Here is a 25,659-nt window from a genome sequence, read left to right as displayed (position 1 = left end):
ATGTAGAGCTTGCATGTGTAGGGTACCCGGGTAGGGATCGGATGTGATTGACTCGTCGGTCCCGCTACTCGACTCCATTCTTGAAGGAGTCGATGTATAGTAGCTAGGAGTCTTTTTCATTCTCTATTGGATAACTTTATTCTCGCAATGAATCTGTTTAATTAGAGCCTGCACTAACTTAGTACTCAAATTGAGACCCTAACTCTTTTACAAAAGTTAGTTTAAAAGCGTTGGTTCAATTCTGAATTAAATACTAAGCACGTTATCTAAAGGAGGCTGGGGATGTAGCTAGGTTCATATCATACACGTTGGTCTCGGATTATATGGTGGGCCTTATGAACTCGACTCAGGGTCCATGAGGAAATAAATCGAGTCAATTCAGTTTCAAAAATCAACACTAAATTGTACACTTTAATTTGCTCAAAAAGAACCCGGCCAACTAAAACCTAAACTTCTAATGTTCTGACAAGAATCAAATCCCCTACCTTACCTCCCTAGAAACAAGTTCAAAAGGAGACTTCTTATACAATAGACAAATGCTTTGGGCATGTGGAGTCATTTTTCATATGAACTTCACTCTTGACAAGAGTTGGTTTAAAAATAGATATTTGACCTAAACATAAGTATATATTACTCTATAAAAATTAAAAAGTCAGTGTAGGATCGTATCCGCTTGAACTTGACTTGATAACATCTTTTAATAGTCATGTTGGTAGAGACTAGTCGGTCCAACTACTCAATTCCATTTTTTAATTAAGGAGTCGATGTAGGAACCCTTTTCTTCTGATCTCCTTTGGAAGACTTTATCCCAACAATATAATGATGAACTTGTTTAACGAGAGCATTAGTACTCAATTTGAGACCCTAACTCTTTTACAAAATCTAGTTTAAAATTGTTGGTTCAATCCTAATTATATACTACTCACATTTTCTAAAGGAGGGGATGTAGGGTCATATCACACTAGTTGGTCCCGGATCATATAGTGAACCTAAATCGAGTCAATTTAGCTTCAAAAGTTAACACTAAATTATATACTTCTGCAAACAAAGAGCTCAACCTAAACCCCTAATGTTCGTGACAGGAATCAAACCATCCACCTTATTGCTAGAAACAAGTCTTACACAGAGACTTCACATCTACTAGATCATGCTTTGAGCATGTGGAGTAATTTTTTTTTTTTATAAACTTCACTCCTAAGACGGGGCTGACAAGAGCTGAGTTTGTTTAAAATTAAAGATTTGACTTAAATTTACTCTATAAAAAATTTGTATATAGATCGTATTAGGCCGTTCGAACTTGACTTGACTCGATAACACCTTAAGAGAGAGGGGAGTGGAGGTGGGGGTAGGGGTAGGAGTAGGCGTATGTGTGGGGGGTGGGAATTTATAGTCCTTAAACTTAATCCTAGCTAGTATAGACATCCCTCTAGCTAGCTTCTCTTGGCATGTTTACACAGAATGTACAGCCAAAACACAGAACAAAAATCATTTGGGGCTCCAACCAGCCCACGGATCTCCTTCTCCAATAACTTGGTGGAATTCATTGCCAATGGCAACAACGCTCGTTCTTCTTCCCATCATAATCTTCAGATGATTAAGAACGAGAGGTACGCCGCCGCCCCTGTATCTTCAGACTTTGAATTCTCAGTCGCCAATTCCTCCCTGATGAGCGGCGCCGATGAGCTCTTCTCTAATGGAAGGCTTTTGCCGTTTAAACAAGCTGCAGCCTACTCCGGCAACCACCACGGCCGGAAGAACACTCTCAGAGACGAGCTGCTTGCCCAGGATGAAGACGATGATGAAGAAGAAGGTGATTTCTCTCTAAGGCCGCCCAAAAGTTCTAACAAGTGGAAAGGACTTTTGGGGCTCAGAAAATCCCATATTGGGTCCAAGAAAGTTGACAAGAATGAGGAAAAGACTGATGAGATTCATGGCAGCAAGACTTCCCAGGTATTCCAACATTACAGACTAAAAAATTTCATTTTTTGGCAACCCATTTAAGTTATTTGATAAACACAAGATTACAAGTTCGACTCTCTATATGAATGGCCTATTGCAATTCTTGATTTGAACCGACTCTCTGTATGAATGGCCTATTGCAATTCTTGATTTGAACCGGTTATAGGCAACCTATACATGACGGGATTTACCAGTGCACATTATCGGATAGTGACTGCTGGTTTCCCTGTCACCTAAAAAGATTCAATTTTGCATTGTTTCTCCAATTTCTTTTGACATTTTTGCCTGAAAAACATGGATTTTTTGCAGGAAACATTGCATGGTGGAGGAGCAAGCATTGGTTTTAAAGGCCGAATTTGATGGGTTCTTACTTTGGGTAGTATCAGTGTAATTGCAGTCCTGCAGGAAATGGGATGACTTGTGTTTTTACTAGCAAGTTTAGGTAAAAACATTTGATCTTCATCGGATCATGTTAGTGGCTAATTGATGTCAGATTAGTATGGTGGTGTAGTTCTTAAAGCTCTTGACCTTCCTTAATTTCATCAAAACCTTGTACTGCACTTGTTCATTGTAGAGATTGTCTGATCTTATTGTCATGTTAATGCTCATCCCAGTTTATGAATTATGAAATTGTCTGAGCTTGGGCTTCACCATTTTCATGCTTCAGTAAGTAATCTCAGTAAGGATTCAGGTGAAGAGGGGGTAGGGTCAGCAGTCAAAGATACAGCTAAGCCTCAAGGTACAGAAGAAGCACAACCTTCAAAATAAAATCAAACTCATTTTTTTTTCTTTTGATAATTTAGGTTATCCGACATTATCGTATTATAATTTGAACCTCATGAATCTGTCTTAAATTTTTGAAAAGATGAATCGAACGAACTTAGTTTTGAAACTAACACTAAATTAAATACTTCTATACATGAGTTCAACTCAAATTCAAATCTAAAACCGAGATCTTTTTGTATGTCTTTTTTGGGTTATGTTAGGACTATAGGGTCAGTAGCAGGGTATTCATTAATTCCTATTTTGATGTATCTAGATTGCTCACTCGTGCTCCATCTCTTATAAAACTCTTTTGATGGAAATTCTATAATTTCCTAGTCATACTGTCACATGACAATACCTTGGGTTTGAAAATTAATTTAGATTTAGTTTGGGATGCATTCAGAACAATGCGCAAATTATTAATCGTTATGCTGTGAGTACGTGTCCACCTTACATGGTGCGTATAAATCTATATCTATAATTTCTATATTGTAGATTCATAATTTCTAGACTCTCGGTAATCTAAAATTTATACTTTATATATAATTTTTAAAATCGTAGGATCCATAATTTTTATACTGCACTGATTTGTGAAAACATGGTTCAACGATTGGAATCTAAAGTATAAATTTTAGCTCATCGAGATTCTAGAAATTATGGATCTACAGTATAGAAATTATGGATATAGATTCGTGCGCACCACGTGCATGGTGGGCACGTGCTCACAGCATAATTTGCTGCAAATTATATTATGGATAAGAGCCTACAATGTGCATTGTGATTTATAAATTCTGGTTCAAAATAATGTTATTTTATTTAAATTAGTGGGATCTTTTTTTTTTTTTCCTTACGGTTAGTCAACGTTTAGCTTTGTTGTAAATATATAAATAATATGTTAATTGTAGATACATAATTTTACATTTGTTAGTACATAATATGCTAACTATAAATGTATCATACCAAATAATTCTAAGTTTCTAACATTGTTTTACAAGTTCATAATATGTGAATTGTAGATTAATAAACTTAAAGGTTTATAAATTGATTGTCTGACATGTAATCATGATTATGGTATAGTTTAAGAGATATTTGGTTCAAAATTAGCAAGTTTTTATTATGAACTTAAGGTATTGGTTTTATAAACATGTATAATTAACAAATTATGTACATGTTCTAAATTTATATGTGAACAATACATAAATAAACTTAAACTAAAGGGGGAAATTTCAATTTTGGTCATATGACTATAGATACTTTGTTAATTTCAACACCGGACTTTCAAAAGTGTCAATTTAGTACCTTGACTATGCAATTTTTATCAATTTTGGTCACTCCGGTTAAATTTCGCAGAAAAAAACTTAATCCTTCATTTAGTCTATAATTTGAGGGGCAAAATCGTCTTTTGAATTATGGTAAAATCATCTTTTTTCTGGCGAAATTTGACCGGTAATTTGACCGGAGTGACCAAAATTGACAGAAATTACATGCTCAAAGTACTAAATTGACACTTTTGAAAGTCATGTACTAAATTAACAAAGCCCCTATAATCATATGACCAAAATTGAAATTTTCTCTAAACTAAAGGTTCATAAATCGAGTGTTTTTACGTGTAAACATGGTTATGGTATAATCTAAAGGCTTATTTAGTTGAAAATTAACAAGTTTTTATTATAGGCTTAAAATATTTATATTACAAACATTGGAGTGCAATTAACAAATTACGAACATATAGTACCAACGTTGTTTCTGATTGCACCACAAAAGTCACCATTTATATGAATTACAAAATAGTGTCGTTTTAAACTAAAGATGAACCTAGTTCACGATATTACGATTGCATAGGCTGCTAGTTTGCCAATCAGCCAATGTTTCTCCTCTTCCCTTGTCCAAAATCCTAACAGGATTTTTATGCACTTAAATGACTCTTATTTCCAAAGTACAAAAATCCTTGATTATAAACTGCAAATGGGAAATAACTATGAAAGATAACTTCTTCATGTCAATATAATACAACATTACAACCAAGATAACAACACAGATGATAGCGAAAACACGCTAGCATCGCTATTCGATCTTCTACCCTTTTATCTTCAACTACAAAACAGTTACCATTCAATTTTACCAGGGCGCATTAATTTCTTCGTCGAACATGATTTCAAAGCTCTCGGCTTTGGATCTCAGAGCCTCGATGTCAGCACTGTATACCTTAGAAGCTTCTTTCAGCTCGACGAGCTTTATTTCAATGGTTTTTATCTCTTCCTCGGAACGAGCCAGCCCGGTTTTAGCTTCCCAATACCTCTTCGCGTCTGAAGCGCCTTCCGATTCAAAAGCGAGATTCAGCAACTGTCGTACACGATCACGCAGGAACCCAACATTCATGCCCAGAAGCTCGAAGGACTTCAAGGACTTGTCCCACACTTCAAATTCTGTCCTGGCAGTGGTGAGCTTACAAGCTCTAATGGCATCCGCAATGCTTACAACTTCGAAAATCATGCCCGCAATCAACTGGCCGTAAAGACCCGACAGGAGACGGTCGTGAAGGAAAGCGTTCTTGCTGCAGCATAGCTCGTAGTATTTTCTTCGTATGTGGTCGGGGATTTCGGAGTCTAAGCATACACCATTCACCACGATGGTGAAGTCCTCGAAACTTTTTACGTCTCCGAAAGACGCAGCTAGGGTCAAGGCTTTGGAACCCTCGAAAACCTCGGAAGCAACCTCGTCACTATCGTTACCAGACTGTTCTTCCAACTGAACAAGTTGCGCCTTATGTTTCTTCCTCTGCACCACAGTCAAAGGAAGCGACTTCTGGCGCTTCTTTCTTTTGTTGTTAGGATTCGTTGCTTCTGCTGCTTCATACAAATGATTACAACAAAAGTGTGATGAAAAGGTTCAAGATCGAATTTTTCCGGTAAAATATTGTGGAGGCAAGTACCACTACTGGAAATTATGGAATTTCCGACCACCTGAAAGTGATCTTAAATCAAGTCGAAAGCCTTGTTCCGACCATTTTTGGTATCCGGAAAAACCTTTGTTGCTATTTCCTACCACTTTTTGCTTTCAACTTGATTTAAGATCACTTTCAGGTGGTCTACGCAACCATTAAGAAACGATAATAAGATCTTTAAATAAACCCACGAACAGCATCGAGGAAATGGACTTACCTGCATCACTTTGCTTTGTAAGGACTTCCAAATTTAGAAGGCTAAGAGCTCCATCCACGTCAGTTAAATCGTTAGTCCTTATTACATACACCTACAAATTATGAATGTATAAAGTCAGACGAACCTCTACTAAAGAATATCAAGTAACGATATGCATACTATTCGAATTTCTTTAATGAACAAGTAATAAGCAAAACATGAGCCGATGAATAGAAAATTCCAACATCACCTTAAATCGGTCCGGCCCAGTTAATTGGAATATCAAAACGTCCCCTTCAACCAACTTGTGAGCAGCCACAAATTTCCTCCAACCTGCACTAAGTCCCGTCTTCTCTGCAATGTATTTGATTTCAAATTCTTCCCCGTTTTCATTTTCAACGACAACTGTAGTGTCCTTCCTTGACAGATATTTCTTGCAGAATGGCACGGGCAGGCCCTAGTACGAAACAAACAACATCCTATGAATTAGTAAAACACTAAAACCCCAACTCGCCACCGGATTAAAGCTGAAGTATTCGACAGATAATTACCATCCAAAAGCAGCTGCCAACATGTGATCGGACTAGCAATTTCAGGAAAGTTGGATACTCTTGCCCTAGGCTCGACTGAACCTCCTCGGCACGAATCAGGGTAGGCGACTTGACTTGGAGAGGACTGCCACACCCATCACTCGGAGTTTTAGTGTTTCGATAAAAACACAGAAAACCATAGTTTTTGCATAAACAAAATTTAGAATGTTTATGCAATCTAGTGTGGAACTAACCTTGGAGACTTCCCCTTACCACCAGGACCTTCCTGCTCAAGAACAGAAAGAATTTATTCATTTATCCATACTTTTATCCACCAAGAAGACAAACAAAAGTAATCAAGTAGTATACACAGATTATATTTGGATTGATCAAGATAGCTTCAAAGATTTAAACTTGACATAAGAGTTCATAACTTCAGACAGGATTACAGGAAGACAGTTTACCCAAATTTTCAAAGACTGGAGATTTCTGGGTAAATCAAAGCCAAAAACATTTCATTTTTCACAAATTTCTGGGAAGATAAACAGTAGAATAAAGCTCACATGGCTAGACTGGGCAGCAGAAGGCTGCAATTTCTTCTTCCTCTTCCTGCTGAGTACCAATGGCGAAATCTCATCAATCATCTCCTTCGGCTTCCTCTTCCTCTTACCCTGCGAAAACCAAACCAGATCCGTCACAAAATTCAGCAAATCTAAACCCCCAATTTCAAAATTTCTATACACAGAAAAGCCAGAGAAAGAACACCAGATGCTGGGGATAGGAATTGAGAGGAGATGGAGAAGAGTTGGGTATGTTAACAAGGCTCAAATTCTCTTCATTGGGGTCCCGAGTCGCATCTTCTTCTTCTGGCTCAGCTCTTTCGTCTTCCACAATTTCCTTCTTCGGCATATCTGGGTCGCCGCGGTTTTCTTGATTCAGAACCACCTTTATCTTCATCGGGTCAAGATGCGATGCCCTCTGGGTCGCTGTGAACTCACGAAAGATTCTTGCTTTGGGTTGATTTCACCGGCGAAAGTGTAAAACAAGAGTCGCTGGCTGGCTGGCTCGCTGTGTAGATGTGTGTCTGACGGACAGCGCGAGACGGCAGTTTCCAATGTTTTTAACGGCCACGATTTAAAGAAACCCCTTTTTTACGTAAATCTAATGTCGCAATTCTGGGTCTGTCGTGCCACTGTTCCAGCACTTCGTATTTGAATCATCAGATGGATTACGGACCAAACTCCATTCATCAATCTCGTAATCAACGAAACCTTGGATCAAGTATCAAGTATCAAGTGACTTTCATCCTCGATATAATTATGTGTTGTAAATTTGTATTCAAATATTATTAAAATGTTAATAATAATCGAGCTTAAGAAAGTGAAATGACTTTCGTACTCGATACAATCATGTGTTAATTTGTATTCAAATATCATTAAAATGTTAATACTAATCGAACTTAAAGAAAGTATTAGTAAGAATCAAAATCATGACAAGTATAATAATTATATGGCAAATTATACTGTGCATTGTGCACACAGATGCAAAAACAACGTCGTTTTGATTAAAAACGCGCGTCCCATTAAAAAAAAAATCAGTTTCGTTTCCTGGCAACAGCATTATATTGTTCATAATTTGAACTATATATCCAAAATGCATGAACTAAATATCCTGAATGAATGAACTAAAAATCCAGAATGAATGAACTAAATATCCAGTATGAATGAAAAAAAAAATCAGTTAAATGAATGAACTAAATATCCAGAATGAATGAACTAAAAATTCATAATGAATGAACAACATAATACTGTTGACGAGAATCGAAACTGATTTTTTTTTTAAGTGGGACGCGCATTTTTAATCAAAACGACGTCGTTTTTGCAACCGAACCATGTGCACCATGCATGGTGCACACGGTTGCACAACATAACGATCCTATCCCACCTGTTTAAGGCAAATTATCGTGTAGATCATAGTCCACACAATGTTATGTGGACCATAACAAAAAGTACATTTTTAATATACTAAATGTAAATTATTTTTGTACTGAATATACATTATACAATATAATATACACTCAGAACAAAAATAATGTACATCCCCTATATACAATGTACATTATTTTACAATAGACAAAATATGGTCCACAACTTGTATAGACCATGGTCCACACAATAATGATTGCCTATTTAATCACAAGTTTTTTTTTTGGGCTTCTTAAAGTGGATTTAGTATTTGGGTTAAAGTTTGCCTAATTTATATGTACAGTCCAATGGTAACTAATCATGTCGTTACATTAACTTATATTAAGTTCACAACATGATCAATTAAATTGAGTTACAATACTGTTTGTTTGTTTTTTTTTTTTTTTTTTTTTTTATATATTTCTCTCCTTTATGTAAGAAAAAAATGTTGTTTTTAAGTATAGCAAAATAACTACCAAGAACCAAGTTATTAAGTTCTCTAAACCATGTTTCATGATGTAATTAGAATCCACGATATCCAATATACTTATATACCCATGATGATATGGATGTCCAAAGAATGTTTGAAGAGTAGGGTGTCATGACTTATGTTAATTAGTTGGTAACAAAATTTCAACCATTTTATGTTATTTATATTTGTTAAAAAGAATTACATTGCCTTTTTTTTTTTTCTCCTTTTGCGTGTATGTGGAATTGCTTAACCAAGAGCTATCTAATTCTTTCTTCTTGTTTGATCTTCCCCCTAAAATGCGGAAAAAGAATTGGATTTCCAACCATTAAAGAATAAGTTGACCAAGAACCCTTCAAGAAATGTACTATAATATATTAAGAAAAAAAAATCAAATAAAGTTTGAGACTTTCCTATTATAAGGAGTGTTTAGTACGAGAATTATCTTATATTGTTATTTGGACCTATCTTTTTGGATGATGTTTTAATTGTTTATGGTCCTATAAAGATGTTAATCATGAGAAATTATTTTTTTTTATTTTTAACTCAAAATAAACGTGAATAAAGAAATAGCGTTTTTAAATTATTTTTTTTTTTAAATTTAAAAAATCAAACTATAATTTTATGGTAGAAAATTATGAGTTTGCACCATTGTGCCCAAAATACAATGGTAGCATGTTTATAAGTTGTCGGTCAATTTCATTGAAATGGACGTGCCGTAACATTTATTGTTTACATTATCTTATGCTACAATTTATCTACGCAGCTGCATCATTTTATAAACTTTTAATCTCTATTCAATTTCCTTATGCTAGTCAATATACATAATTATTAAAAATATATTAAACGTTTTTTTTTCACATGTGGTTAGAATTACGAACTTAAATAAATTGAATTTAAATACAAAATTAGAATAAGAAACGTATGAACTTGGCTGATCATGACACAACCACTTTTCCTGCTTAACATTTTTTCTTTATTTTATTTTGTTTGGGTGGATAAAACATAACTCTCGAAGTTAAAAATTATGAATTTGATCCTTATTAATACATCTCGAACGAATGACATAATGATTGAACAAAATAAGAATGAAAAAAAAAACTAATTAAAACTTAAACCTCTATAAATAAGAATGAAAAAAAAAACTAATAAAAACTTAAACGTCTATATATTTTATTTTGTGTAAATTACTGGGTCCTTTCTCTGTCTGTCTTACGGTCTGAGTTCACCTGATTAATACTTGTTTGCTCCTGAAGCATGATAGCTAAATTCTAAGAATTGTCCCCACAAAGAAGCTCATTTGTCACTTGAGGTAAGTCTCTGGGTTCAAACTTAAATCTCTATAACTCTATTGTTTGTAGCACGAATTGAACCCGTACCGGGCATATAGGGAGTATTGATTTACCGTACTCTTAAAATTTTCAAGTCTTTCTCTCCGAGTGTGTATATATATATACACACAAACCGAACAATAATTCATTTCAGGCGCGTACTTTTCTTCTGCCTAACGCTATTGCCTGTTGGGTTCATAGCTCTGGTTTTGTTGTGTTTATTTTTTGTCACACCATTCAGCCTAAACCTCCTCTCCCTCTCTATGTTCTCTGTTGGGATCTTTTGCAGCTCTGAAAAAGACTCATAAAGACTGTACCTTTTTATCTCCAAACTCAGCGGCAGCCATTATCTGAAGAAGAAGAAGCAATTGTCTGTTTAAATCGAGCAAAGACATGTCAAACAGCCTGCAAGATTGGCTCACTGGTGTTTATGTTGTGTTTTCCTTCTGCGCCGCGCTCTGTCTGGGCGCTCTCAAAAGTTCGTTCCCTATAAAATCTTATTTTTATCTTCCTTTTTCACCTTTCTGGGGTTTCATCCTCAACCTGGATTTTCCAATTTGTTTGCTGTTTGGACTAAAAATGGAAACTTTTTTCTTGAATTTCCGTGCGGTGTTTTGCAGGTTTGCTGGTGGGTCCGATTGCTGGGCTCATATTGATCATAGGGAATGTTGGGGTAATTCTTGGGCTCTTCCCCGCACACGTTATATGGACTGTTTACGCCCTTGTCAAGTGAGCAAACAAAACACTGCTTGCTAATCCCATCCATCAAAGAAGAAAACTTTTTCATTTCAAGATTTAATTTGCAGGACTAATAGGTTCGATGCGCCACTGAAAGTTGCGTTCTTGTTTGCCTTGCCGGCTTTATTGGGCATATGGCTGGGCTTGAGCATAGCCGGCAGTGTTCTTGTGGGAGTTGGCTATGGATTCTTCACGCCATGGGTTTCAGCTTTTGAAGCTTTCCGACACGACAATCAATCCAAACGCTTCTTCCATTGCATTGTGGTAATTTTCCGTTCTGGTCGGTCGGTCGGTCTATCCCTGTTTCCCATTCTTGTTTGGCGTCTGTTTTTTTTATTCACAGTTTTCACATTTCAAACTTTTATTAAATTCTCCGAATTACGTCACTGCTTAGGACGGCACATGGGGGACGATCCGAGGTAGCTGCACTGTCGTCCGAGATTTTGCTGACATATGTTACCATTCATATCCTCTCTACCTGAAAGAGCTCCGGGAATCGCCTGCCTCACTCGAACTTCAACCTTTCAAGTAAGTAAATCATATTGACCCGCACCGGCTTAGCTTAATGAACCAGTATGCAGTATTTGAGAGAGATCAAAGTTTGAATTTCAGTGGCACTAGTGTAGGGATTATGCCCAAAGTGTGCAGATCACTTGTGGGCACTGTCATTGGCCTTGTCTAACTGAGCTATTGAGTCACCGTGATTTACATCCTCTCAAATGTCTCTAGGGCCCTTAGGCCTTGACGAGGGAAATCCATAGCCATTAGCCTGAGGGTATGCATTAGGTAAACTCGTCTTGTGATTCTAATCGTCAAAGGATTACAAGAATGTAAATCAGTTTAAGTTGTCTATAGTGACTGACTCAAATCAAGAAAATCAATAGACAACTCTTACTATTAGTCAATTTTGTAACTTAATTTGTGATAACCAAATTAACATCATTATCAACTTGGCTAGGGTTGTCTTAATATCATAATATTTTTTTCTAGTATGAATGAGACATAACAGAAAATTAGCTGAAATTATCAAATAGGCAGCCAGCCGCCCAAGAAACGGATAAAATGTTTCTCTAGAATTAGAATAGGCAGGGGAATTATGAGTTTTGTCAAAAAGTAGAGATAGCTTGCAATTTATGACATTATTATCTTTGTCTTGAGTTGTGTCTTTTGACAAGTGAAAACTCGTGGGCACCATGTGGAAGTTGTGTTTGACTGCCGCTAACACCTGATGTCACAACAAGGGTTTCTAGAATTGCCAACCACATTTTCCTGATATTTTAATGATTCTGTCAAACTTCTTTAAATGTTTTTTAAAAGAAAACTTTGACCAGACCAATGGCATCTGTATTGTGTTATAGCTAGTTAATAAGATTCAGTACAACTTTAAAATTTGTTGAATAACAAAAAGAAACGTACATACATTATCTAAGGGTGTGCACGGGATAAATCCTGCAATGTTCTGTGCAATGAAGATTCTATTCTTACTATGAATTTGGTTGGGATTCATGTGATGCAGATTTATCCATGTACCAGGATGCATCATTGTTGGGGTGTTGGGTCTGATTGTGGAGATTCCTCTTTACACAGCAATAGCCATAGTGAAGAGCCCATACATGCTGTTCAAGGGATGGTACAGATTGATACATGATCTTATCAGCAGAGAAGGTCCTTTCTTAGAAACAGCATGCATTCCGATTGCTGGTTTGACAATCTTGATGTGGCCGCTTGTTGTTATTGGCAGCATCATAATGGCGATTTTCTCGAGTTTCTTCATCGGGGTGTATGGAGCTGTTGTCGTGTACCAGGTTAACATGTTCTCTATTTTCGTTTGTCTCGACTGAAAGTTTAAACCGACGAAACTTATTTCTCCTCCATTGTTGTGTTCATACCAGGAAAGGTCTTTCAGGAGGGGTGTTGCCTATGTAATTGCAATGGTGGCAGAATTTGATGAGTACACTAATGATTGGCTGTACCTTAGAGAGGGATCTGTCCTCCCAAAGTAATTATTTTCTTCTATCTCTTTCTGCGGTTTTCTGAGCTTCATTTATCACTCTGCAGAATTGCTAATCATTTTGATGAAACCCAGGCCTAAGTACAGAAGAAAGAAGGTTTCTGAGCAGACAGAGTTCTCTACTGTGAGAAGAAATCGTTCGATTCAAGGTAAACTAAACGCGGTTTTCAGTGAAGCACCTGCAATGCTTGTTCCGAGTTTGACAGCTTCAAGATCAGTTAGGGAAGCCATTCAAGAAGTGAAAATGGTTCAGGTATTCATTCTTCCACCTGTAGTAGCTTTAAGATTGCATATGCTTTGCCCAGGCAGCTCAATTTGATTCCTGAATAATTGATTATAGGCAAAAATACATTATCGAGTCTAGGTAGTACTCGCACTGCGAGAGTTACACATAATGTGACGGGCTCTTTGTAGGCACCAGACATTGATCTTTCCAGGTCGCTAAGTTACTATGATTTACCCATCTGTTATATCGTGCACCAGGGCGCACAATGCATTGTGCGCCCGTCCTACCCAAAACGACGTCATTTTGGTGCACTGTCCAAAAAAAATCTCCTATTTTGAATACACATAAACTCATAACAGAATACATAGAAACTCATAATTGAATACACATAATCTAACATGATACATAATATACAGAAACTCTTAACTGAATACACATAAACTCTTAATTAAATACACAGAAACTCATAATACAATACACAGCAACTTTTAACTGAATACACATAATGGGGTTTGGGCCGTTTGAACGGATCGAGTGATGTCAGCAATTGAAACGTGCGCGTTTTGTGCCTGGGCGCACATGTGGTGCACGATATAAATTTCCCCCCTTTAGTGGGTAAGATTGAAGATGGTTTGGTGGCCATCCAGCCAAGGTTACAAGTTCAACCCCCAGCAAGAATGACCTATTGGCCATTTTGATTTGAGCCGAATAGTTAAGCTGGTTTAGGCTAGACTCACAAGGCGGGATTGTGTTGTTCTTCCGATCTCCGAAATGAGTACATTGGGATTTCAACTGTGTTACAGGTATGGCAGAACATGATAAAGACATGCGAGATACGAGGCAAAGAATTGCTGGATTCAAACGTGATAACCGCAGCAGATCTTGAAGATTGGGTGAAAGCAAAACATGTAAGTGACGCCGCCATTGTCAATGTGGGCTTGCCTTGTTACACATTCTTGCAGACCATACTATTCTCCATCAAAGCCGGATCAGATGGTCTGCTGCTTCTCGACAACCTGGAGATCACTTATCTCAACAGACCCCAAGACAGGCTGCTAGACTGGTTCTTCGAACCAGTCATGAACCTCAAAGAACAGATCAAAGTCCTACGTTTGGAAGAAGGCGAGATAAGATTCCTGGAAAAAGTTGTTCTTTTTGGAAGCAACACAGACCGCTTTAAGGCCTGGGAAAATGGAAGCTTGACTCCACAAGAAACCCTCAGAGCTGCCCAAATCGAAGGCATCAGCCGCAGGTAACAGCTCTTATTAATAGCTTAAAATAAACTATAAACTCATAAATAAGCTCTGCCAAATAAAACATAAACTCCATTTATGTTTTATATATTATTGTGGCAGAATGGTGGGGATGATAAGAAGTGTATCGAAGTTTCCGACTTACAGACGAAAGTTCAAACAGATCGTGAAAGGGCTGATTCTGCATAACATTGCAGCAGAGAGTTCGTCAAGATCCATTCCATATTCTGTGCCGAAAGCGGGGTCCACGAGATCGGTGTCCTCGACAAGATCAACTGGATCTATTGAGATTGTATAGACAGAAGTTGTCAAGCTTTTTTCCTGTTTCGCATTGTAATTGAAATGGTTTGATAATTGAGTTTCTGTATACATAAGTTTAACGTATGAAGACAGTGATATCTGGAAAATTAATGGAAGAGACAACGACAAAGAACAGAACATTCTTAATAGGGAAAACTCCCGAAAACATCGGGATAAGACCTGGAAAGCCCGGCAATCGTTATGCTGTGCATCCGTGTGCACCATGCATGGTGCATACGGATACAGAAAACGTCGTTTTGACTAAAAATGCGCGTCCTACTTTTAAAAAAAAAATCAGTTTCGATTCTCCTCAACAGCATTATGTTGTTTATTCATTCTGGAATTTTAGTCCATAGATTCTGAATTTTTAGTTCATTGATTCTGGATTTTTAGTACATTGATTCTGGATATTTAGACGGAAATCGAAAATGATTTTTTTTTCATTCATGCTGGATATTTAGTTCATTCATTATGGATTTTTAGTTCATTCATTCTGTATTTTTAATTCATTCATTATAGATTTTTAGTTCATTGATTCTGGATATATAGTTCAAATTATGCACAACATAATGTTGTTATTGGGAATCGAAACTGATTTTTTTTTAAAGTGGGAAACGCATTTTAATTCAAAACGACGTCGTTTCTGTATCCGTGTACACCATGCACAATATAATTTGCCAAAGCCCGGCCGGTGGGCCGATATGGCAAAATTTTTATGGGCCGCACATTGGACAGTTGCCTGTTAATTATTCTCAGGTGATTTGCGGGTTAATATATAAAAGTAAAATTTCAAATGAATTTAATGTGAATTGTTAAATGGTGAATCTCAAAATTAAATTGGTCCAATTTATTTCTTTATAAGTCTAGAAGCATATTTATGAAATTTATGATATAAATTGACGAAGCTATACAACTATAACAGTACTACCATTAATTTTGATTTAATGAGTGACATGTTACTATTAATTTAAGAAGGATTGCTCTTAAATAACTAAAAATGAAAGTAATGAATTTAAGTATGATTATCTATGTATTATTGATAGACTACTTTTTCTATTTACGTCTAGTTAATGTTGAAAATTTTGTTGTTTCTTATCATCAAAAAGTAGTTAAAAACCTAAAATTTTTATCACAAAGAGTCTTTTTTTACCGCTTTATGGGCTCGAATTATTACTACTACTACTAACAAGGCTCGTTGAAACAATTGGGGACGTAGCTAGAACATCAAGTGTGTATGTAGTTGTTCAACCAATAGTGGTTGAAAAGACAAAATAGCTAATTTAGACATTAGGAAATTCCGCATTCATTAATTATCCGGTGATATGTACTGTAAACTATACATGAGAATTGAAGTAAATCGCATTAGGAAGATATATATTGTGTGACGGGCTCGATTAAAAGAGTGTGTACAAGAATAATACTTATAACTTTTAAATACAAGTGTCATGTTCTACTCACCCAATTACGCATTTCAAAATAAATTTATTATTTAAATATTTAAAGTTGTCGGTGTAACGATAAATGATTTATTTAAACTTTAGTGTCATGAGGTGTTATGGATATAAACCTTCTAAGATCCATGACAAACTAGGTACACACTATATATGGAATGGTGCACTAATGAAATAATGGGACAGACAAATGAGGCATAAATTATGATCTAGAATTTTATCTAATTGGGTAAATGATGATAAACCTTTGGTCCACATTATTGGCAATATTTCAAACTGGGAAATCTGGGAATTCGATGCCTTCATTCATATTTTTCATTTTAGGGTTTCTTTTTACTATTTGATCACATCACCAGATCCAAGAAGAATGCTTGCGTAGTACAAAATGATGTCTGAGGTGTTGTTGCTACTCACTCCATTCTCATATCTATCTACCTATCTACATAACCAGATTCCTTCATTCAATCAATTTACTTAGCCAAAGGTCCACCACACACACATACAAACAAATTTATCCACAACTGTGAAGTAAGGATGAAATAGAAAAAAATACGATGGTATTTGATAAATATTTTAAAATTTAAAGTGCATCGTGAACAACTACACACAAAGTACATATGATGACGTGTAGAGATGCGCTCAATAGACTGCACTTCACACATCTGGTTGCCCATTTGAGGTGTTGCTTATTATGTACTTTGTAGTTTGAATTGGTCGGTACACTTTAAAGTTTGAGATAGTTACGATTGTTTTCCCTTGCTTTAGAGCCTTGATCATTCCCAGAGACCTAGGTGTCAGCTAGCAATTGATCCAATACCTATATTTAGTAGCGTTACATTATTCTTTTGTTTTCGCCCCTTAACGTGACTATATATATGTGTGTGTGTGTGTGTTAAGAAAATGGTCAAATAGGCTCTCGAACTTTAGTTAAAAAGTCAATTAGTGGCAAATTATACTATGAACACCCACCATGCACATGGTGCGCACGAATCTATATCCATAATTTTTATATTGTAGATTCATAATTTTTATACTGTATATCCATAATTTCTAGAATCTTGATGAGCTAAAATTTATACTTTAGATTCCAATTGTTGAACCATGTTTTCACAAATCAGTGCAATATAGAAATTATGGATCTACTGTATTTAAATTATGGATCCTACAATTTTAGAAATTATGAATCTAGAAATTATGGATCTACAGTATAGAAATCATGGACAAAGATTCGTGCGCACCATGCAAGGTGGGCACGTGCTCACAGCATAACGATTGTCAATTAGCCCCCTCAACTTTTTAAAGGTGCAATTACACCCATCAACATTTTATTTTCGTGCAATGAAGCCCAAAAACAGGTTAATGACCTGCTATCCCATGTTATTAGGGTTCCGGTCAACCTCCGGCGAAATTTTCAAAAAAAAAAAAAAATGTCCGGCGACAATTGTGAAATTTCAGGCAAAAAAAAGTGACCGGCGAAATTTCGCAAATACAGCACAATGAAATGCACCGCAACACAAAACACACCAAAAAAAATGTACCACACCTAATTGTGCATTTCCGAACACTTTGTGGTGTATCTATGCGTACTTAATGGTGAGTGACCGCATGGCCGCATATGAAGCGCATATATATATATATATATATATATATATATATATATATATATATATATATATATATATGCGTGCTAGTTTCCATTATTGGCTACATCCTAACAGTTGTACCAACTTACATTTTTGGGATCCCAAATCACAATGCAATTTGCAAATTGGAGTTAGTTTGTGTCAGCTTGTCTTGAGTTTTACTCATTTTTAAAGATTTGTTTAATTACTCGCGTGGCATTTTTAATTAGTTGCGTAATTTATAACTCATTCAATCATCACATGCACTTGTGTGATTGAGTGCCTGTCATATACTCCTCATTACGCATTGATTTAGAAATTCTTTATTGATTTCAGTTCATTAAAAAAAATGAATAGGTCAATATTCTTTTAATGATGACTTAGTTTTTACTGATTGTTCCTTCTTTAAGATTTTAAATAATATTAGATCCGTCTATCATAGGTAAACAGTATAAGAGAAATTTCTCATTTTAAAATTTAAATAACATCGAATACGTTTATCATAGGTACACAGTACAAGACAAATATCTCACATTTCAAATTAAAATTACATTTGATACGTTTATTATAGGTACATAATACAAGACAAATTTCTCGCATTTGAAATTTAAATAACATTGGATACGTTTTTCGTAGGGTGCACAATACAAGAAAATTTCTAACGGCCGGACAAAAGAACATTGGATACGTTTATTATAGGTACACAATACAAGACAAATTTCTCGTGTTTGAAATTTAAATAACATTGGATACGTTTTTCATAGGTGCACAATACAAGAAAATTTCTAACGATCGGACAAAAGAACTAAATTTAATGATTTCTTTGGTAAACGTGAGACAGACTAGTAATTAGTGATGACAGAGAAAAAAGTTATGTTAGACTAACTACCAGATAAACATTAGAATCACATCTTATTATATGCCTCGCTGGCTCTGAGTCTAAAAATTAGATATATATAATTTGTTCATGATTTCTCGTTTGATATGATTAGGGACGTTATGTTTTTTTAATTTGTACGTTACGGATCGGAGGGCGGGAAAATGGGTGGTATACAAGAAAGGGCACTCTAATCATCAGTTTAGGAATGATCATTAGATTTTAATAATTTTAATAAACAACCTAAAAATTCTCCGCCCAACTTTTGTCGACATTGAGGAACTAGAAAGTAGCCAAGTGCAAAAAATCTAGTGGCTTCCGCCCCCCCCCCCCCCAACCCACCCCCAAGGGGGTTGGGGGGTGGGGGGACCTCAACTCCAACAAAATTTCTTCCGGCCCCAACTCTTTCTCATTCATGGCACCAAAACTTATATTCCAGGTCGTCGAGGACAAGCCCACTGTCCATCTCCTTTCCACCACTACTTTTTTTCACCCTTTGGTTAAAGAAAACGAAGACTCTCTAGCTTCCCTTTTCCCCTCATTGTTTGTACCGCTACTATATTATAAAATAAACGATATATACACGCACGGTTAACTTAAAACCATGCAACTTAACGGCGGAATGGTAGTCCGTCAAATTCCAGTAGACGGAAACAAACCTTCCCGGCCCACGTGGGCTTAGAAGTTAGATCAGTTCACCGTTGTTAAGTTCAACGCGCGTATGCACGTAACTTACACGGCAAGGCTGTGTGTATAGAACGAACTATAGATACATATATATACATACAGGCCAGAATATAATTAATGAAGTAGAAGAAATGCAGGCGATTACTGATATAGAAAGGAATTGAATTGATATATATGATCGACATGAAGCTCTGATCTGAAGCTAGTGAAAAACATGTTTTCACAGGGAGATGAGAAGAAAATGAGATCAGAGCTCCAAGTTTGATAACTAAAGGGAGATCGATCTATCTATCTATCTACCTCTAGCTGTACATATATAATGCGACCACGAAATTTAAAGGGGGAATGTTCAATAATGGAAATGCGGTAAATTAAAGCTAAGATCCGAATAAGGAAAGCCTAAATAAATATGGAAAAACTGGCTGTCCGCTGCTATCATAGATAATAATTTACTGCGACGCTAGATCAGACTGACTTCATCTCCTGATGAATCTTCATCGGCGACCTTCATGGCCGACGACGCTACAGGGATTTCATCAGCTGATTCTTCTTCTTCATCAGCTACCTTCATGGCCGGCTCTCCTAATAATTTAACCCACTCGTAACGGCCTTCCATTGGCTCCTCATTCTCAAAGTCGAAGTTGTACCTGAAACAATGTATATTTAATTTGCAGATTTATGAGCGACGATGAGTTCTGATATAGATATATATAAATTTCTATGCAACTCTAACAAAATCGAAAAACTATCCGTACTTCTCAGAAAATTCTCTCAGACGCTTTTGTTCCTCAGCAGCGAAGAATTCAACATCCGCAGCAAATGGATAGTTCTTCGGGATTGATTTCGAAATCAGACGAAATTTAAACGGCCTCGGCGGCACCAGCCTGGCGAGGAACGGCGGCATCTTTTCACTGCAAAACGACAAATTAAATGCAACCTGAAGGACGACAGGATCGGAGAATTGAAGAAAACAACGAGATAGATATTGGAATTGAAGGGGGAAGAATCTAGTGATGAGCGTACGTGCGGCCAATCAGAACCGCTCAGTATTTAAATTTCAAAATTGAAGAGACGTGATTCATCACGTATTCTCTCTCAGTGGATTTCGAAAGTTAAATACCGCGATCAAGGAATGAATTGAAAATGTACCTCTCTGCGATATCGGGATTGCGTTTAGGCGTCCTGAAGCCATCAGCTTCCTCCTGCATCCAAAATGAATTTAATATCCAGACATGCTTACAATCAACACAAATTCATCCATTCTACGTTAGGTACGTTCTACATACAGTTATATATGCAGCATATATATATACATATATGTGTGTGTGTGTATAGAGTGATATGATCGAGGCGGTGTATGTGATTAGTTGTACGGTTTGATCATGAAATCAGAAGAAATTCAGAGTTGACGAACCTCTAGATCTACGAATTCCAGGTTTTTCAAACTGAGCTCGCTTGATTGGTTGATAGCGTGATCGAGCCAGCTCTCCGGAGCAACCGAATTTTCCAGTTGAAGCAGCGCCGGCGCCGGAGACGGAGACAACGGCTTCAATTCACCTTCACCTTCACCTTCACCTATCTTCCTCCTCTTAACCACCTCCATTTCCTCGCCTGCATCCACTTCTTCTCGAGCTCTCTTCGTCTTCACGCCTATCTCCGCCACCTCCTCCTCAGCTCCGTTTGACATCGTCAGATACTTCCCCATAACACTCCTCGATGTCTCGATCTACACCTTTATTAGTATTATTTTTTTATTTTTTTTTTTTTGCAGTCAGTATTCGAACTTTCTCTCGCTCGAATGAGACTGCAGGCTCTGAGAATATCTCCTTTCCGCTGCTCTTATATCAAGCGTTGGGATGAGAGAGAAGAGGTGTGATGATTATGGTGACAAGGTGATGGCAGCTAAGGAACGGTTTGGATTGCGTTTCTTTTTTTTTTTTTTTTTTTTTTTTTTGGATTGCGTTATTAATAAACGGGTTTGTCTGTCCTGTGGGCCAGGGGCTAACGTCGTTAACAATAACGGGGGTCATGCCGTCCATGTTTTTCTAACGGGGCAACTCACGTGCCGTTATCCAGATCAACGCCAGTACGGCGTGGGGCTTGAGCCAACGTGATGACAAAACAAAAGCGCCGTTAGCCACGTAATCTCCTCGTTAATCGGGCTTTAGCCGGTACCACCCGAGTAGCGTGTGAGCTTTGTTAGGAAAACGGCGTGGATGGGGTGAAGCCTTCGCTGGACGTTACTCACGGGTTTAACGTTCTTACCCTCTTCTCTAATTTCGTGAATAAGTTGGGATTAAGCAAACATAATTGTGTTTTATCTCCAGAATCCACGCTGACAGCCACTTTACAGATTATGTACAACGTTGTTCCCATGTTGGATCAATGTAATTTCTGTAATACGAGGTAATCTCACTTTTCATCCATTAATTCTTACTCATAATTTTCGAAATCCACCGCTATTCACTTGGTTTTAAATTTCAAAACAAATCCGTTGGCGTTAAATGTTTTGTTTAAACAACTCATCTTATGTAAGACTGATAATAATACACGTTTTTTTTAATACTAGTATTTTCGCCCCTGCGTTGCACGGAATGAATTTATTATAATATATTAAAAATATTTGAATTGACATATATTTATTTAAATTGGAACATCAAATATTATATAATACAATTGAAGATATGGTTTGGATATGTATTTTGATGTTATCATTGTTTGAATTTGAACAAATGATTGCTCAATTTTACATATGTAAGAAATGTAATTAAATATGGGGTAGGGTAAAAATTCTAAAATTGGAAATAATGTTATTATTGCCACCTCACTACCATTTCTGCCCATGTTTTCTACCTTTAAAAAAAAAAAAAAAAAAAAAAAAAAAAAAAAAAAAAAACAACTAAGACAGACTTAATTTAATAAATTAATTTTGGGATTTCCAATATTTATAATATTTCCTTTTGAGTAGTGCTTTTTGGTTTGATCAGGCTTGTAAATTTAATTAATGAAGTTACAGAAATGTTTGGAACACATCCATCAATGAAGATATTCTAGAAGTGATTACATATATACTACAATTGTTATTCATAAGTAAATTATTTTCAGTTCGTGATCTGATGATTAAAAAGGTTAAAAAAAATTAATGTCTGTCACATGGAAACACACATTAACTCCTATACAACAATAATGCATGGGAATTCAAACTACATATATAGTATATTCTAGTCATGCAATGTCTGGCGACTGGGTGCATCCGTGCATGTTATGTGCGGGTCTCCTGTCGTGGAGTACAACTCCTTAAATTGCTTCTTGACTACTATGTATATACCCTAATCAATTACTCCATAACTTCAACTTGTTGGAAAATGGGAAACTTTGTTAGTCAAGGTGTTTTTTTTTTTTTTTTCTTAAATTTTTGAAGGGGTTAGTCAAGGTTGTTAGTTGAGACACTATGAAGAAACTTTTTTTTTTCTTCCCCACAACAAAAGGTAAAATTTCTCCGTCTTTAGGACTTCGACCTGACAAGATAGTGGATGAGTAAATTACGGTAATTTAGTAGCACATTAAGTGGGAGGATCAATGCTAGGAGCCCATCACATTACGGTGTAACTCCTACACTGTAACTATTAGGAGCACATCATGTCCTTTAAATACAGCAATCATATTCCACTTATTCGTTTATCCATTACCCCGTAAAATAATATTTTATATGGACAGTTTATAGGCATTGATGGATGATATTAATTAAAGAATATTGAGGAGATATTATATAATATTATATTTAATTCTGTGCATATTACTATCATTTCACAGACGGGGGAATGCACATATGATAAAATAATCAAATTATATCTTTTAACATTTCATATCTTTTTGCTGTAAAGTGGAGTTCTGTCGATACTATACGCTGTGATGGCCCCACCCCACTCTCATCACATCCTTGTCTCCTCTCCCAATTCTTTACTACTCACTAATTAATTAAATAATTCTTTTTACCCCCTCTAAATTATTTTTTTTTAATTTTCATTTATTTAAAACATATATGTTTTGTTTTATCTTACTTTAAATTTCGAGAATTTTAATTTATTGTCCACATTCATGAATACAGCGTCTTAGGATTCTTCGAGATGATAGTAATCATTCTGAGTCACGAGGCTTCCCATGTATAAAGGGTATGTTACGGTCGTCGCTTTGACTGGGGCCAACACTACGTTACTGTAATTGGATTCTGCCATAATCTGATTGTTAGTTAATGCTGATCATAACTCGTGCAACATTTTTCAAACAATATTAAATTGGAACATCATTTGAGAAATTCCTTTCAATGTAGGACATGCCGATTATTGATGAGGTTTGAATTTGCCATCGAGTTTATATAGAAAGTTTGATTTTTTGGAATGTATGTATTTATTATAAAATATAAATGATTTGATGAATTATTGTTATCTAGAGATTACATATATATTCCTTAAAAGGAGTAATACAGCATATGATTTTTTGGAATGTATGTATTTATTATAAAATATAAATGATTTGATGAATTATTGTTATCTAGAGATTACATATATATTCCTTAAAAAGAGTAATACATTACCCTGAAAGACGAAGTTGGGTGGGTGAAATATGATTTTTTGTATCGGAATGTTATAAGTTTGATTTTTATCAACACTTTTTAAACTGGGTTGTTGCAGGCTATTACACAAAAGCATGGCTTATCCCGCGTACTCTCAGTTAATCAAATAGTAGATTGATTGCGGGTTTTTCTCGTCATTAAAAAAAAAAAATTATTTGGGATTCTTTTCAAACTCGGACTTGTACAAACATAGCCGGATTGTTGAATGGGGTTTTTAATTTCGAATATATGAACATGGCAAATTATATTATGAACCGTGATTCACATTAACAGTGATCCACATTTTGTAATGTGGACCACTAATAAATGTTACAGAATAAGAGTCAAATAGGCCATCCAACTACACACAAAATTATAATTAGGTCACTAAACTAAAATATATATATATATATATATATATATATATATATATATATATATATATAATTGGATCCTTGAACAATGCAAATTCATGCAATTTAACCTAAAATGACTTGTTTACTTGTAAATTATGCTGACGTGTCGGTCATCGAATTTAAAAATAATTTTTTATATTTATTTTAATAATTTTTAATAAAATAGTTATTTTAAATTTAAAAAAATAGCCAGAGACGAAGGGGTCCCCTTGGTCTCCATGGCTGGATGGAGACGGAGACGAAGGGGTTCCCATTGTCTCAGTGATCGACACATCAGCATAATTAACAACTAAATAAGTCATTTTAGGTTAAATTGCATAAATTTTTGTTGTTCAAGGACTGAACTGTAATTTTTTTTTTTTTGTTCAGTGACCTAATTACAGTTTGGTGTGTAGTTGGATGGTTTATTTGACCATTATTCTTAAATATTACAGTATTTTTTTAGTATACTAACTATTAATTTTAAGTAGTATATATACTAAAATTGAATCTGCAATAAACTAAAAGTGAACATTCAAAATAACAATATGTACATTAATGAACCTTTAATATATTAAAAATAAACTTATATATCATTGGCCTATTTCGGAATGTGAACCACGATCCACGGTATAATGATTGTCGAAAGAGTGATTGGGCATTTGGAACATGTTTGATGAACTAAAACCATAGGATTCTAGTTTTGAAGAAAGGACAATGTTATTCTAAAGAATAAAAAAAGTAAAAAAAAGATTATCTTATTTTTTAAAAATTGTCTTTAATTTCTTTCTAAATTGAAAAATTTCACAAAAAATCTCACTTTTAAAAAATACATACAACAGAATTTATTATTTCATTACCGAAAACACTTTTTAAAACTTTATGCATTTATTATATGAAAAAGTTTACAATGCATATAACGCACAAAGAAAGGCGAAATTTCATTTGTGCCCATTGTTGGAACACAATTATGCTCCAATACATAATTCTATAACTTCGAGTGATTAGGCCTAAGACCGACTTAAATGAGTTGGTTTATGACTAACCTTTAAAATATTTTAATAGTATAAATTCATACTTTAAAGTTATTCTCGCTTGAATATTTAATATATTTTTACCACAATTAAACTAAACTTATTTAGTTTAATGAAAAGAAAACTAAACTTATTTACTTAAATCAATATAAGGCTCCGTTTAGAAAGCAGGAAAATGACTTGAGGAAAATATTTTCTGAAAAATGACTCATTTTCTAAAAAATATTTTCCTTTCCGGTGTTTGGCTACATAATATAAAACTGTCTTTGTGTGTTTGGTTCATTTTCCAGAAAAT

At 35.5% G+C, this 25,659-nt stretch overlaps 4 protein-coding genes across 8 annotated transcripts; 2 read left to right on the top strand and 2 right to left on the bottom strand.

The window, feature by feature from the left end:
- The first annotated feature begins 1,426 nt into the window (after positions 1–1,426).
- On the top strand, positions 1,427–2,567 carry LOC109180422. Of its 2 annotated transcripts, XM_019329980.1 has the most exons (3): positions 1,427–1,950; positions 2,269–2,344; positions 2,380–2,567. In XM_019329980.1, exons 1-2 carry the CDS (start codon positions 1,459–1,461, stop codon positions 2,317–2,319), a joined length of 543 nt encoding a protein of 180 aa, XP_019185525.1. In that variant the 5' UTR covers positions 1,427–1,458; the 3' UTR covers positions 2,320–2,344; positions 2,380–2,567. The 2 variants fall into 2 exon arrangements, with proteins under 2 accessions (XP_019185525.1, XP_019185523.1); XM_019329978.1 differs by having other exon boundaries at positions 2,269–2,567.
- On the top strand, positions 1,804–14,802 carry LOC109180415 (uncharacterized membrane protein At3g27390-like). Of its 2 annotated transcripts, XM_019329969.1 has the most exons (10): positions 1,804–1,810; positions 10,515–10,636; positions 10,779–10,887; positions 10,965–11,160; positions 11,291–11,424; positions 12,413–12,701; positions 12,789–12,895; positions 12,983–13,160; positions 13,937–14,385; positions 14,489–14,802. In XM_019329969.1, exons 2-10 carry the CDS (start codon positions 10,552–10,554, stop codon positions 14,682–14,684), a joined length of 1,743 nt encoding a protein of 580 aa, XP_019185514.1. In that variant the 5' UTR covers positions 1,804–1,810; positions 10,515–10,551; the 3' UTR covers positions 14,685–14,802. The 2 variants fall into 2 exon arrangements, with proteins under 2 accessions (XP_019185514.1, XP_019185513.1); XM_019329968.1 differs by lacking the exon at positions 1,804–1,810 and having other exon boundaries at positions 10,306–10,636.
- Positions 4,566–18,929, bottom strand: LOC109180416 (B3 domain-containing protein Os01g0234100-like). Of its 3 annotated transcripts, XM_019329970.1 has the most exons (8): positions 18,920–18,929; positions 7,160–7,454; positions 6,958–7,065; positions 6,649–6,680; positions 6,416–6,539; positions 6,115–6,321; positions 5,886–5,976; positions 4,566–5,573 (listed from the first exon to the last, which is right to left on the bottom strand). In XM_019329970.1, the coding sequence occupies exons 2-8, from the start codon at positions 7,349–7,351 to the stop codon at positions 4,843–4,845; spliced, it is 1,485 nt and encodes a 494-aa protein (XP_019185515.1). In that variant the 5' UTR covers positions 7,352–7,454; positions 18,920–18,929; the 3' UTR covers positions 4,566–4,842. The 3 variants fall into 3 exon arrangements, with proteins under 3 accessions (XP_019185515.1, XP_019185517.1, XP_019185516.1); XM_019329972.1 differs by lacking the exon at positions 18,920–18,929 and having other exon boundaries at positions 4,566–5,567; positions 7,160–7,600; XM_019329971.1 differs by lacking the exon at positions 18,920–18,929 and having other exon boundaries at positions 4,566–5,570; positions 7,160–7,595.
- A 534-nt stretch (positions 18,930–19,463) lies between these two features.
- Positions 19,464–21,223, bottom strand: LOC109180181 (cyclin-dependent kinase inhibitor 4-like). Its single transcript, XM_019329668.1, has 4 exons — positions 20,738–21,223; positions 20,473–20,525; positions 20,079–20,234; positions 19,464–19,970 (listed from the first exon to the last, which is right to left on the bottom strand). Exons 1-4 carry the CDS (start codon positions 21,026–21,028, stop codon positions 19,784–19,786), a joined length of 687 nt encoding a protein of 228 aa, XP_019185213.1. The 5' UTR covers positions 21,029–21,223; the 3' UTR covers positions 19,464–19,783.
- Positions 21,224–25,659: the final 4,436 nt, after the last annotated feature.

This window comes from Ipomoea nil, unplaced genomic scaffold, assembly GCF_001879475.1.
Source record: "Ipomoea nil cultivar Tokyo-kokei standard unplaced genomic scaffold, Asagao_1.1 scaffold1026, whole genome shotgun sequence".
NCBI classification, from domain to species: domain Eukaryota; kingdom Viridiplantae; phylum Streptophyta; class Magnoliopsida; order Solanales; family Convolvulaceae; genus Ipomoea; species Ipomoea nil.
This window is presented reverse-complemented; position numbering and strand designations above follow the sequence as displayed.